Here is a 16,609-nt window from a genome sequence, read left to right as displayed (position 1 = left end):
GTGCGTGTGTTACAGAAAGATTTGTATGGCCACACACGTGGGCAATATAAATGAGAAACATGCGTAGTGCATTGTGTATACAGTATATTATATATACAACACCAGTTTCGGTTTCCCGCCAAATCCAACACCCCTTGTCTGCAGATGTTTCTTTTTTTCAGGGCCGTCATACCATTTTGAACAGTAATTTAGTTTATTGTGTACACTATATATCAGAGTATAATATTATTATATAGTGTAAAATATGGCGTATCCGTTCACGTAAATATATTATATTATATGTACGCATCGTAGATAAACCTATATAGGATTGTACTCATTATAAACATAATATTATACATGGTTTTATCTATAGATCGTTGAGCGTATAACTCGGAAGTTAGATTGTGTATAGCTAGTTCTACTCGTGTATAATTTAAATATATAAACCTATATACATAGGTCATGCTGCTAAAAGTAATGCCATGGTGGCACGATTTAACAAATAAATGCGAGCATAAGCTATTTAAATAAATATGTTTTTATTTCGGTTTTTTCGCTTTGCCTGCAATTAATCTATTCCAGTTAGGCGTGACTGAACCGTTGGTCGTTGTAGGCATTCATAGTATACCTATACTTATTTTCTATATTTAGTTTACAATTATAAATTTCGACAATAAATACTAATTATTGCAATTGCATGATGACTCTTACACTTTTTTGTGTATTTTACACGGATAATGACCCCTAAACTGTATTATTTTTGCGTTTACAATAATAATATTTTTAAATCATAATATATAACGTTGGTTCTCAAACTTGCACCGGTTGCACCAAATAATTAAACTTCCTAAATTTCTCGATTATTAGTTTAAATGTTTGTACCTTCGAAAAATCTTTAATAATTATTAATTTTACACGAATACATTTAAAACCATTATAATATAAGAAATTAAAAATTAAATGTTTTGTTGAATAACTTTTAAACCCACCATCTCTATTATTTTCATCTATTGTTATCGGTTTAAAGTCCATACTTCTAACTGAGTTCTAATAAGTTTTAATGGCCATCGTGGTATCGTCTATTCGTCTATATCACGAAACAGCTAATAATCGTATGATTATTAATCATAAATCATAACTGTAATTTCGTAATAAGTATATTATACTAATGCATATCGAGCATTGTCAGTATTGATATAGTAAAATTAAAAATCATGTGTACTTCGCCCACATAGGATACTATACTGGGTTTACATTTTAATTTTTAATATAGGTAAATTTGTTTGATAAATGGAAATATTATTATCGTTTTTAACAATTGTTATAAAGTACCTAATGTTATAATGAATACATATAAAATATTTATTAAAATATATAATATTATATAGTTATGTACTTATGTACAATGTAAGACTATTGGCTTATTTTATATATATATATTATAATACACCTATTTTGTATACAGAGAGCTATAGGTATTAACTAGACACTAGTACCTAACTATTAAAGCTTATTAATAACCGATAACCTCAATAAACCTCCACTTATTGATCGTGACTCACTAAACGCACAACTATATTCATATGTATATCATAGTATATAATGAACAAAGGTACTATTTATCAATATGCATATTATAATATTATATGACCATGAATAAAATAAAGGAAATCCTTTCCTTTTCCTATCATATATAAGCTAAGATGTATATGATGAATATCAGAATATATGATATACATATAATACCACAAACAATCGAATGTTAATTATGTATTTATAATTTATATTCAGCTATGGTATAGTTATTACATTTTAGTTATTATTTAATATTTATAAATATAGACGTAGAATAATATAGAATGTATAAAATACACTGTACATGTGAGTCTTACACAGATTTAATGACTAATTAGACCAATCTTAAATTCTTCATCTTATAAGAATAATTATGATCAAAAATTAGTAGCTAATTTAAGTTTTTTAACTGTGAGGTGCAGTAAATAGTTAATATAATGATTACGAATACACATAATAATATAATATATTCAGCTTATAATAATACTATAATTCAAGGGTGAATAAATAATAAATAATTATTATTAATTAGAATAGTTTTAAATTTTCTGTGCAAGTTATTTATCAAGTTCTCTGAAAAATAAAAATTGTATGCATATTCGTAATAATATAATACAATTTACTATTTAGTACCTATATTCACTGCAATAATACCTATGTAATTCATACGAATATTTATTATACAATATATTATTTATTATTCGTGTATATGTATGTAACAAATATTATATAATTCGTCCATTCTTACGAGAATTGGAAAAATTCATATTATTGTAATATGGTATATTAAAAAAAAATATTTAATGTCAAGGGCATCATACGTTTTTATTATAAATTATCAAAAATAAACGTATGTTGGTAAATTTAACAATTCAGTATTTATCCATTTCATGGAGTAGTTCACAATTAGCTAACGCCAATACGGGATTTTCACTATTATCAATAATGACATACATTTATAAAGGATATACTAAGTCGTAGCTGTAATTTTGATAAATTTTAGCTGCAATAAAATTACTAAATTGTTAACTCTAAACTTTTAAATTACCTAAATTAATTACTAAAAAGTATCGACTTATAAAACTATAGATATACTATAGATATGTGCTTAATTATTTCTTTTCGAAGACCTTTTCTGATTTTACCAAAATGGGGACTAGTAATTCGATTATTATTAAAAATTCATAAAGCTTTATTTAAATTAATTAAAAATTAACTCTGGGTATTCACTAACCAATAGATATTATAATATTATGACTATTATGTATCGCTTTATATTTTGAAAATGTACCGAGCTATTTATAAATACTATACAGCCGTAAAGCCTACAAAAATAGCTCTATTGAAAAATGTTTTAAACGTTGCTTGGACAGTGCGTCCGCGTTCGCCGTCCAATAGTATGATTATTTTGTGGACAGGTTCTTTAGCGTTCATTTAACTATATTTAATACTTGATCAGTGATCTAGGTATTTAGTTTTTATAAACCTAAATGCACATAAGGTAAGATCCAAGTGGGAAACTTGCAATATTTTTGGTCGTTGCATGTTAGTAAAATGCGATTATCGCACTCATTGCAGGACCTTTTTTCCGTGAACATTATGTTCAGTGACGTTGGAATTTAAACCAAATAATTTTCTCGTCATTATCCACCAGACCACGAGTATGGATTTATAATGGTGTATAGTGCGGCTAAGGCACTAAATATATATTATTATCTATTATAGTGCCCTATAGTGCGGCAAGTCTCGAGGAATGATTGAGCCGGGTAATGCGTATTATAGGTATTTATAGGTAAGTCTTGTAGTTTCTGATCTATCATAACACTTTGTCCATTTTTCGAGGATTATATGGAACGTGTAGGTACACCATATGATGTAAAACGCACACATCACGTTAACCAGTGACGCTAAGACCATTTTTTTTATTAGGGGTAGAAATATACAATTTTACTCACCAGCAGGGCACGAGATTCATTATTTCCCTTCATTATTCAAAAAAATGTTCAAGTTCACATTAATTTTTAAATATTTGCAGCATGTTATATTACATAGTATAATCAATAAAATTAAAATGTAACTACAGTTTTAATAATTAACATAGATAAGACTTAACATTAAATGTGTTAATTTCATATTAATTATATGATTAATATCGACTTTTTACAGATCATAACCCATTAAGGATTATAATCTATTCTAAATAATTTTTAGTTTTTTATTTATTAGTTATTGTTATTAATGTTAACTAATAAGTAATAAAGTTACTTTAAAGGTATAGTAGGTGTCGTAATGGTCGCTTTATGTCCACACTTATAGTATTAATAGGTTAAGTGCCAAAACTGATTTGTCACCTATGTATTATATTACTATTACCTATTATTCATAGATTAATTATTGCAGTACTTTGTAGTTATTCATACATTTTTATTATTATTATTTATTAATGACATTATTTAGATAACACCACTATGATTTAGTGAATACATACTGACTAGTGACAACTAAATAAATTGTGATTATTTAAAGATAAATTTGTAAGATTCAAGTAGCTTGGTAAAATGGTCACGTATTGACGTATCGCACAATCGCGTATAACAATGTTAAGAATTAAGAATACTATACTATATAAATCTAAAGTATTAAAATATTACCGTGGAATATCATCGCATTATTATTACTTAATTGCATTTTACGTATTATTTTTTTATAATATCGTGATATATACTGTAGGTACATTACTATACACAGTATATATACAATGTACATATTATGGCAACCCATTTTAGTAATAGACTCTAAGATAATATAAGTTATAAGCATATCATATTCCGTTAGGTTAAGTAAATATTTTAGGCGATATTACAATGCAGGGGATACAACCTTTAACCTCTTTTATATTTGACTAAATATTTACCAATGAAATATAATTATATTGAGAGAGGAATTTGTTAAAATTATTACATTATTCATAAAAAAAATATATTCGTGAAATAGAGTTCGATTAAAAAGTCATACCTTCAGCAGTAATTTCAGAATTATTATTTATTACTGCAAAAAGCACAATAATAACTAATGCACCAAAATCTATGTATTTTACTATATCTCTCTTTCTATATATTATATAAACATGTACTAACCTATTGTATTATGTTCGTAAATATTTTCACTTATCAATAAAATCAAGTACATTATTGATTAACCTTGAGTTACACGCCCACGCGTGCAGTAAAAAATAGTTATTAACTTCTTTTTTCAAACGAAAAATTCTAGGACAAATACATACCTACAACGTACTTAGAGTTTTTGCAACCAAAAATACTGGGCATATGCGTTCAGCATTTATATAGTTCTTATATATGCGAATTAACTACTTGTATTATTGTTTTTGTGTATTCGAAAAAGTAACTACTAAGTTTGCAAATATTCGGGTTTTGACGTACAACGATAAAGATAATAACTAACATAAAATATGTTGAATGTTGAAATGTGCACTGTGCAGTATGCAGTGTCATTTATAATTATATAAATTATCTAAAATATTATTCTCATTAGGCATGCGCAAGTGTATTCGTCTTATTTGTCACGGTCGTTAACAATGATTATTATCGTGTTATAATATATCATTATATTGTTTTTTTTTTTTTACGGCCGAACGAATCTATTTTGAGTATACATACATTTTTCTTTATTAAAAAGCGTGAACAAAAACTGCAAACTTTCACGCGGTAGGTTAAACACACGTCGCTACCACGAGAAACGGTTCGTTTCTCGATAACCATTATCATTATTATTTTTATAGCATTTTTATTGGGTAAAAAACATACACTCGTTATTTTAATAATCGTATGATACTAAAGCGGCTAATGTCTATATATGGCGTAGGCACATGTTATAAGTCGTAAATACACACACAATCATATGATTAGGAAGCGGATCATATATAAAATGTCTTTGAAAACATCTGTGTGAACGTCGAAATGACGAATTATGAACAAAACTCAAGATGGACACGATTTTTTTTGTTGTAATATTCGGGCGGACGGGTGTTGACGACTTGACGGTCATAGTTAGAAAAAAAATAACGAATCGATCCGACGTGCGGTTTGGACAAAAGTTATAATATTATTATTTCACAATATAATCATCAAGGCTTGAACGTCAGTGGTCACCATAACCTCAGCATCCATAATACGATATACCCCTATTTATACGAGTGTTAAGGCACTTACACATTATCCATACGGATACGACATAATATATTGATTGCTGTTATGGAAGACCTGTGCCATCAGATGGATAAGGAGTTTTAAATATTAGTTATTATTCAGGTATAACTGAATAAGCTATAAGTAGGTAGTCATCACTTTTAATACAATGACCACTGACTAGATGTTTTTATGTTTTGAAACACGTAAAAGTTAACGGACGGTTGTGCGGCTAAAACAAGTGCAGCACAATACGCGCATTGCTGTAATTTAAAAATTCTTCAAAAAGTAACGTTTTAAATATTTTTTTTTAAGAATCCCGAACACTGAATAATTTACTTACACGAAACGCCTTTCCAAACAAGGCGAATACCTGATGTCGGCGGATATGTAGTCGGCATCATTAAAATTTACATAATACAATGAATTAGCGGATTTCAAAATGTATTATTAACTTTTTGTCCGTCTCGTACCGAATGCCATCGGGTCTTTCGGTATTTAGTATTATTGCGTCGTATTCTCTACGCCACATCCCCCCTCTTCTCTTACTCACTCGGCACGAAACATAATATTATAGTGCATTTATTTTTTTCTCGGTACTCGGTAGTGATGGCTCTCGCCTACACACCCAACGAGAAAACATTCGCCGTTTCGATTTACCTGCTGGAATGCTGTCAGCGTGACCAAGATTTTGGGGTGCCTTAAAAACCTGTCGCACAAAAACACATGCCCAAACATATTATGTGGAACGTATTTAGAGTTATATAAATATGGCCCAAGACTGTACGTCATACGATATCGGCATATCGCCTCAGAACGACCTTTTTTTTCCTACCGATAGGTAAAAATACCGGAACACGTGGCGGCAGGATCGACGGTGACGGTGATTGTAGCAAAAAACGATTACGATAATAGGTATAATATTATCGTCTTGGGGTCGTTTGCAAAGAACACCGCCGTCATTTTATACGACACCCTTGAAATGCATACGGAAACCAACGTACACATCCGAGTTAAGAGTTATACATAATATTATTGTACTATTATAGTGACTACGTATATGATCATAGTGATGGCATGCGACATAAACGACGGAGTGTTTAACACGAGCGACGACGCGATTGGTCGATAGTGGCTGTAAACATACACACGAGAAAACATTAAAATAATAATAATTGTTTTGTGACATTTACAATGATGTGAAAGCGAAACAAACATGAACAAATAATTTTTAAAAAACAAAAAAGCGCAGTAACGTCGTCCAGTGTGTGTGAAAAATCCGTCCTCGGCGTCGACTACTCGACTCGAATCGCATACGACGTAACAGCGTACCACCGGGCAGAACTTAGCGCGCGCACAACCGTACGTGCGTGTGTGTGACCGCAAACGTAGTGTTGTAGGACGAAGGCGGCGGCGGCGGCGGCTACGACTTGTGTACGTGGAACGTGTGCGTGCGTGCGGGTGCGAGAGCGCCACTGAGATGCGGAGCCGGCGCCGGGCGCGAACGACGACGACGACGCGCCGAGTGCTCGCGCAAAGTACAAACTACGAGCCGGTGAGTCCGAGCGTTCGTGACGGTGGTGAAGATGGCGGCGGTGGTGGCGTCGGCCTCATCCGATCCGACGGCACAACGCACTCACCGTCCCCGCCACACGGCGGTGACGTCCTTTTTTAGGCGTGACGAGTAGTGGCCCGACCGAGCGAGCGCTAACGATCGGCGTGGTCGGCGGCGGCGGCGGCGGCGGTGGCTTCCGCGGACTACCGGGTCGGACGGGGGTAGAGTACGAAGACCGGCCGCTTTTATACAGATTACTATTATTATTATACGTGCGTGTACGAGTGGAGCGACTGAGACGGACGATCGAACGGTGCGCGGGAGCGTGAGCGGAGCGAGCGAGAAAAACCCATGCGGTGGCCTAGTAGATATTGAGTCACGTCCAAAAAACCGGTGTCCGAACACGGTCCCGTACCCCGCGGAACACGGACGATGGATTCGCCCGGTTTCGGAGCGCGTAAGTGGGAGGAGTGTTGTTTTCGTGCGGTTTCGATCGGCGGCGCTCGACCCCGCGGCCCGCCGACCACCGTCTCGGCCCCGCGGACCGGCCCCCGCCCGGTACGGGTGTCGGCGGTCGACGACGGGTTCGCGGTGACGTCAGCGCCCGGCGGCGGCCGACCGTACCACGGCGGTCGGCAGTGGGGCGCACGGCGGCCGCGGCATCGGCGTCGGTGGTGTCGGCATCGTCGGCAACGGCTGTGGCGGTTGGTGGGGGAGTGGACCCGTCAACAAACCGTGGCAGCTACGCTTTCCGCCGCATTCGCCGATGAGAAACACACGAGCACGCGTGTCGCGTATTTTATCCTTCCGAGTCGGTTCGTTCAACGATATATATATATATACACGCTATATAATATGTATACACGCATATTATTGTAAAATAAATACGTTCGTATATAAAAATAAAAAATAATATATAGCTTTTCAGTATTGTTTTTAATTTATTTTTCTCGTGTAATTTTCGTTTTAACGTCAGTGTGCGCGTATATTTATTCGTTTATTAAATTATTTATTTTTATTTTATTTTTTTTGAGTGTGTTTTTTTTTCGAATTCGACCGAAACGGACGTGCCGATGTGAAATATTCTAGTGCAGTTTGGTTTGGTGTACAGTTCGGATTATCGGTGATCGTCATTGTACACAACCAGTGTGTTTCGAGTGTGAAAACTGTGCGCGTGTGATTTCGTACGCGGTATCGTTGCCGCCGTCGTCGTCGTCGTCGTCTTTTGTCGTGGTGATCGCGCGCGAGTGTGGTTCGACCGCGATGTTTGCGTGAAGCACTCGTTTTTATATTTCCGCCGCCGCCGTTTCAGGTGTGTGCGAGTGTGCTTGCGCGTGGTGAGCAAGTGTGATTTTTGCATTTTCGAATCCGTTGGACCGCGGTGGAATCGTGCGCGACCTGTGTGTTTGGGCGTGTTCCCGAATGATGAAGAGTTGGCGACATAATGGTTAGGGAGACTCGCCATCTTTGGGTCGGAAACCTGCCGGACAATATACGCGAAGAGAAAATACGCGAGCACTTCAAGAGGTGAGTTATAGTGTGTTGCGATCACGTTGTAATATTGTATTGATACCGTACAGGTTGCTGGTACGGGCTATGATAACGATAATGATGTATGACGTCGTAGTAGTAATTATTGATAAATTTAAACAATAATAACAAACAATAACAAAAGACAAAACAAACAGTTGGGTAGACTCGAACACTCGAGTTGATTTGGTTAAGCTTTGTTTTATGGACGGGGCTTTACCTTCCTATCCACACTACCCGCCAGAAGTTACTGGTAACCCGCGACTTTTCCTCGTGGCGCGTTATCAGCGTGCCGGACCCGTGGCGTGCATATCACGCTACGAACGTCATACTTTCGGCGGTTACACGAACGCCAGTTCCTAACTGGACTCGTTAGTTCTCCAACGTCGTCGAAAAGTCGGTCGACCGGTTCGTGTGACACGTGTGAGATGGTGTGACTTTCGGACACGATGAGGGCCGATCATCAGTCGATTCGCGAAATCGTACTATGATTGTAATCGACGTTCCTGTATGGGTTTGTTTCGACGTGTTTGAACAAAATTAATTCCTCTTCTCGGTACCGCTGTGCTCGTTGTCGTTTTTATGATCCGTACCACGTTTTAAGTTATTCTCGTGGTTACCTGCGATAATGGCGAATGGTACGAGATCGAATATTATTGTTGTGGATTTCACCTTTTGTTGTTCGGACTCGGGTATACGCGACCGTCTCGATACAAGTGCGTATTTAATAAAACGATAATGTATAAATGTATAATAATAGCGGCGGCGGTGGGTCGTGTCTCCGGACACGGTATTATTATAATTCAGTAGAATAGAGTATACGAGTGCCTTCGTCTCGTACTCGGTCTGAAATCGTTTGTGGCTCGATTGTGTTCGTTTGATAAACCGTTTCAAGGTTGGCATTTGTGTAACGATATATTTTTTTTATTTATTCGAAATTATAAAACTTGTAAACGAACAAACAGGCACCCGCGTGAAGATAATAACAATAACACTACACGAACGAGACGAGTCAAAAGAAATCGCTCGGCGGTAATATTCGTCTCGAATTTTATTTTGAATCTACAAAATGCGATAATAAAATATTCGATTTGTTACGTAGGTACGTAACGAGCGCCGCGTCTATTTTGCACACGTTGCCCGAGGCGACGTCGAATATTGCATTTGCCAAAAACAAAAACTACCATCACTGCCGCTTTCGTGCTCTCGTGAATTCGATCGTATAATCTACCCTGTCGCACGACTTTTTGGATACCTACACGGGTATTTTTGCACACCGAAATTCGGGGAAGGGGTAACGTTAATTTTTTTACGTAAAAATAAGATGTCGTTCAAATGTCAAGGTCGCTTCTGTTTTTAACATCAAATACCGCAATAGTTCTTCAATGAGTGTGTAGGTCCTGTGTGTGTGTGTGTACGCGCACGCAGCAGTGTATTTCTATCCACGTTCGTATTTACGGTTTACATATATACTTACATTAAAACATTCATATTATTTATCGACATTTCGTGTGTTGTTATTAATCTAAATATAAACAATATTACACCGTTCATCGTTTACGCGGCCCATTCAAGTTTTAACCGATCGTTCGTTCTCTGTACACTCGCCCGCCCGCCATACGCGTTCGTCGAATAAACACGGAAAATATTTTAGTATAATACACAATAATAATATAATACAACACACGTTTTCTTCTCTCCCTCTGCCGCCCGTCGTCCAGGATATGTTGCGTGTGTGCTCCCTCCCGCTCCCGCTCTCACTCTCTCCGTCGGCCCTTTTGTGTTTTGTACACACAAAACGACTCGTTTCGTTTCTCTCTTTTACCGGCCGAGGGGTCGGGCGCGCGAGGGCGATATAAATTTTAGCCCCTTCGTCGGAACACAAAAAAACGCGCACGCACACACACGCACACACACGGAGAGCGTCCCGGGGACACAAACACCGCCCGTAGCGTGCTCTCGGTATTCGCTCTCCGCGGCGTTTTGTTACTAAAATATATATTTTATTTTCATGATTTTTTTTTCTGTAATATTCGAACGTGTTGATCGTTATTACTATTATTATTATTATTATTGACGAAACGGCCCTGCGCGACTGCGGCGTGTTTTGACCGCGTAGTCCGATCGCCCGCGCGAGGTTAACCTGTTCAGCGCCGCTCGCCCGAGTGTTTGTTGCCGAAGACGGGTAGCTGCGGCCGCCGTCACATGACTCCTACTTTATTAACGAGTTATTATTAGCTAGACGTACGTACTACGTATTATTTTGAACGCGCCGCCGTCGAATATAATATGACGACGGCGTTGCGTGCGTACGCTCACTTATTTTTTACCGCGTTTCGTGCGTTCGCCGCCGACAAGGACGTCGCGGAAACGCGATGCTTTTATTATTAATATTATTATTTTGTTTTTTTTTTTTTTGTTTCCCGATGAAAATATAAATATACGATAATTTCAAAAAGAAAGCGGCCAAAGAAAACGACGTTTAATGCGTGTGTGTGTGCTTTAACGACGACGATTTTGCGCACACACCGCGGCGGACGCGACCTGTTTGCTCGGCTCGAAATCGTAGCGAAAATCGATTATATAGAGTAGAAACGCGCGGTCCTCTTCTCTCTCCTCCTTCTCCGCTCCGCCGTGTTTCGAGAGACTATTCAGATATTGTCGGCGAAAAAAAAAATGTATAATAATATCGCTCTCGGAAACACAGTAGGACTGTCTGTTCGCGGACAAAAAACCAAACTGAGACTCCTCCGCTTACCGACCGGTAAAATAATAGTGCTCTTCGGGCGGGGAAACGTTAGGATTCGTCTTTTTCTTTTCTTATCTAAGTAAACTTATATTTTTTTGTCGGTACCGCCGCCAAAACCAAAAAAAAAAGAATATCCGAATCGAATATTATTGTCATCACGTGCAAACGTTGTGTGTGTAACGAGTAACGACTATTGTGAAACACGTCGTGTGCGTCTCTTATCCCCGAAATAAATATCATAATAAATTATATTTATTATTCGACGTTTGTTGTACGCGCAATGTCTCGTGTTTAGTATATTCGTCCGGCGTACCGTCGTCCCGCAACGTGCGTTTAATGCTAAAACTTGTGTTCGTCTGTTGTTCACAGGTAATACAGAGTCTAGCTTATAAGAATTTTAAAAACCGTCGTCTTTCTAATCACAGGTCCTATAAAATACGACCACCAATTCTGGGCTTACAAATTTAATAAACAATAACGGGTAGAATCACTATAATAGTAGGTATAATGTGAAAAAGAAGACCATGTTTTAATCTGAACGGTACATGTTTTGTTTCAATATTACTACAATCGACTTGATAAAAATAGACGTACCTAGTACTGAAAAACAATAATATTTTTTAGCGTGTAATGACTATTGTTCTCGTTCATCGGGCCGTAGCAGCTGACGCGCACCGCAATAGGTGGGCGTCCGGCTAACGAGTAGTTATTAATTTTTGTTCTCTCCTGGCATATGTCCCTTCGCCGACGACGTCGTTGCCAAAAATGTAGGTAAAAATACGAGTTACAAACTCTGTAACTACGTGTTTTTGAAAAATAAAAATCGTTTGTTTTTTACTGTCGAAAATATTCGGACGCGAGCCATGGTTCATACCGGAATAAAAACAAACACTAGATTCTTCATTTCCTATTCGCTATATTGTCGTGGTTATGGTTACCCGTGGTCAAGACGATTGAAAACGAAGGTTGTAAATTATAATACTATGACATGAACTATCTACGCGAGAGTTAGGATATTATTATGTCAACGAAAAATACCAGTTATGCACGAGAGGTCACGAGAAGTATGGGTTCCTAATCGACTTAATCGCGTAATGTGTTATATTAACGTCGTAATAGAAGTAGGTACCATTATAGTAGACAGTAGTAAAGTTTTTATTCGCATCTGTAAAATATCTTGATGTAGGAATGAAAATAAAGGCTTAAACGTAATAATTCCGTCTTTGTTTGAAAACTGAGGAGGTAATTTTCTTTTGTATAAAACATCATAACGGGAGGGTAATTGTTCTAGACCTATTAGCATGTTTTTGAATTTAATAATAAGACAGTATAATTCCCGAGCAGGTGATGTGTATCGTCTTTTGTGTATCATCGTCCGTTTTTTTTCCGTCTGTTTCCGGTTTTTAGAATCGTTTTTGTTTTATAATATAAAAATGTACTGCTATGCTAGTCTTCTGCCCGTCGTTAAAAATAATATTAGTATACAACCATAATAAAAACGCAGCAGCACACCGGGTACGTTTTTATTGACTTATCCGTTGCTAATGTGTGTGTGTGTGTGTGTGTGTGTGTTGCAACTGTAGCACACGAATGAGTTCCCCCACCCCAAAAAATCTCCATTTTATATTATTATTATTATTATTAGACATTAAATTCTAAAAGAAACACGTGATCGAATGGTATGGCGAGGTGAAGAGGATCGCTGTGTCGCATTTACGTCTTGTCGGAACTGCGTGGAATTTACGGGTCGAAACGATGTGTGCCGTGGCGGCGAGCTCTTTTCCTGCGTGTGATAACGTCTATTGATTTCTCGGGCTGAATGTGCGTCGTTGTGAGGGGGGTCGGGAGGGTTCTAGAGAGAATGCTGCTGCGTAAAAGGGCGCGCTTTTGTCGAGTTTAAAGTGTGTGCGTGTGCGTGTGCGTGCGTATACGCACTACGGACGTAATGTGTATCGCGCCTCCTCTACCAGTGCAGCAGAGCGGTAGCGTTTGGGGGACAACCCCATATTATATTATATTGTACGCAGATAAAAGAATAATACATTCCCCTCATGACTATTCTCTATACATACTACTATATTGCATCAGCACAGATACTCGTAGACTTGATGTATATATATATATTTATATACATAATATAGTCAAGCATTGTGTGTTAACAATCCCTTTCGTTTGCTGCCGAGCGACCTGGACAACCACACACGCACGCCGTAGGCCTAAAATATTCGCTTATACAAATAAATAATAATGATGATAATAACGTTTTAAAAAAACTATATAGGTTCGAAAAATTTGATTTCGGGTCTTCATGTTATTTTATGTTTTTCGTTAACCGCACGATTATTATTGTTTCGTCGTAGTAAATACTGTGCACATTAATGTCGAATGCCAGTTGCACTGCCTGCGATACTGTACGGATTTTACGTTTCCGTAAGAATGAGAGGCCTTCGGTCGTTCCGCAGACGAATTTAGCGATACACTGTTGTAGTTTTGCGGTTGGGTACCTATATCGTGTTATATATATATATGTATAAATACGAGGTTTTTATTTCGCCGCTGTTGTTGTTTATTCGGTTTCGTTCCAATCTAAACACACGCGTTCCTTGGTGCGAAAATTCAACGTCGTTTATTTACGTTCGGCAAATATGGCCTTGTAAAATAATACATATTACCTATATGATATAACCATAGGAGAAGGAGTGTCGACCCAACCCCTGTGGCGTGTATTCCGTCTGCATTTTTATGTTTATTTTGTATTCCCCTTGTGAAATCGCAGGACATTCCATTGCACACAAAATAGTGGGTAGATAATTGATTTGAACATGAAATATGCTTTTTTTACTTACCGCTGTTGTAAACACTCTATCTGAGCATCTGATATAAAACAACGAATTATTACGTAGATATTAGATTTATATAATATATAATAAGTATATGCTGTTTTTAAGTTTCTTATCTCATTTGTTCTAGTGTTCAAATTCTTCCATGTTCTATGGATGCATTAATGAACAAAAACTTTAAAAAAATAGTTCTTAGAAATATTTACAAAGTATATAAAATATAACATAATAAGTAAATACGGAATAGATAAATCTTAAATAATTATAATATATCTATGTATAAATTATAATTCTATAAATCAATTTTAATTTGAACTAAGGTTAAAATAAATCGATTCAGATATTTAAAATATTAAAGACTGTACGAAAATTATGAATTATTGTCTAGTATTTTTTTTATCATAATAAAACAATTATATTTGGGTCGAATATTGTTTATAGTAAGCACGTGTTTCAACGTATTATTTATTTAATTTTTTATTCTGATTTAAAATATGGTACGCACTAGTGTAGTAGTGTTGTACTACAGTTTACTACATTCATAATCCTTTTGAAGTTGACCTTGTTTATAATTTTATTTATCAGTCAGAATTATTTTTGAGTATAGAAGTTGGTCGGATCTGAAGTATTACTGCATGTTATATATTTTCAATATTTATATTTTAATTAATCCACTGTGCAATAAACTATTGAAGCGGATTATGCAGACTACTGCAATTATCATGTATTTTAAAAATTCTTTAACTGCTTCATCTGTAACTTACAAATTAATTTTAATCTCTTATCTGAATGGTATATCATATGGTAAATTAAAATAAATCAATCTACTCGGTGTTCACTCTCGGAGTGTACCTATGTCCAACTGTTACATTAAATAACGTCCCGATTTATACGTTCAATAGTCAAGTACTGGGGCTCAATCTTGATAAATAGATAATTGATCAAATCATATTTGATTAGAACAAAAACTAAATTACTAATTTATAAAACTCTTTCTATGTCTTTTTAGACTTACGAACTGCAGTTTTTGAGGCTCCGCAAATAAATCTATTATAAATAAAATCCGAGTGTTCTAAACTATAAATTAGGTACTCCACTATTTATTTCCAACCTAACTCTACTTAATGATTTTAGTATGGAAACTATTAATTTATTTACGCTTCTTTTGTATGCGTTTTCATTAGAAATCACAAACTGATCGACAATTTCCTTGAAAATGATTTTTAAATTTAAGAACTACCAAGGAATCTTAAGTTAAAAAGGAAGTTGTTTCGCGACCTGTTACAAGTAAAATAATATTCAGTCCTATAACAAAATCAATTCTAAATTTAAAAAAAAAAATTAAAACAAAGAAAAAAGTATATTAAGTATACCTATAATGTCGTATCGTTAGTTTTATTAAGCTGAGGAAATTTTTTGTATGGATTGTTTATTTCAAATAATATTAAAATAAAAAATGTATTAATAATAAGTATTTCTAAAGTGATTGCAATACAATCATTATTACAATATTTCTGAGTCATATTTTTTGTTATAAAATAAATAGTGTTATTATTTGTAAAGATTTAATAAAAATTAATTATTTTAATGAATATAGCGTGATTTATGATTGTATTATTTTTATAAACTATAACGATGTTCCAGTAAATCTTTAATAATTTAATATTTATGTTTTTGTTTTTGAAATACTAATAAATAATACCTACATTCAAATTAAATATACCTAATAATATTTTTTAGTTCATTTTATTTGAAGGTGTATGTTATTAAAAGTGGCGTATTGTTTAAAGATTTGTTCAAAAATTGGAATAAAAAAACTTTAAAACAAGCTAATCCTTTATACATTTTTTTATAACAATTAAATCTATGAAGGTACTATTGGTATTGAATATATTAATACGAAAATTAAAATGAATTAGAGTAAATGTAATTTGTCGTTGGAGGACCTAGGGTTGAGAATGTCTATCTTGTATATTATTATGTTCACTATACGTTTGACAAGTGTGCAATATTAAATCTTTGTTCAGTAATTTTTATTTATTTATTTTATTTAACATACATATTACATATAACATATGAGTACTGTACCTCATTGAGAGGATTCGTATGGAGTCCAAAAATAAAATTATATAAAAATAACAGGTAGATACAGAATAGAATTACTATACTTATA

At 35.3% G+C, this 16,609-nt stretch overlaps 1 protein-coding gene across 1 annotated transcript in view; it reads left to right on the top strand.

Annotated features, from left to right (window-relative positions):
- Window positions 1-8,060: 8,060 nt before the first annotated feature.
- LOC114122843 (protein split ends-like) overlaps window positions 8,061-16,609 on the top strand; it is a 52,442-nt gene continuing 43,893 nt past the window's right edge. Inside the window, exon 1 of the mRNA XM_050201197.1 lies at window positions 8,061-8,844. Within this exon, the coding sequence (XP_050057154.1) occupies window positions 8,762-8,844 (83 nt within the window). The 5' untranslated portion in view covers window positions 8,061-8,761. The remainder of the gene's footprint in view (window positions 8,845-16,609) is intronic.

This window comes from Aphis gossypii, chromosome 2, assembly GCF_020184175.1.
Source record: "Aphis gossypii isolate Hap1 chromosome 2, ASM2018417v2, whole genome shotgun sequence".
Classification (NCBI taxonomy): domain Eukaryota; kingdom Metazoa; phylum Arthropoda; class Insecta; order Hemiptera; family Aphididae; genus Aphis; species Aphis gossypii.
Note: the sequence above shows the minus strand (reverse complement) of the source record. Positions and strands in the feature narration are given on the sequence as shown.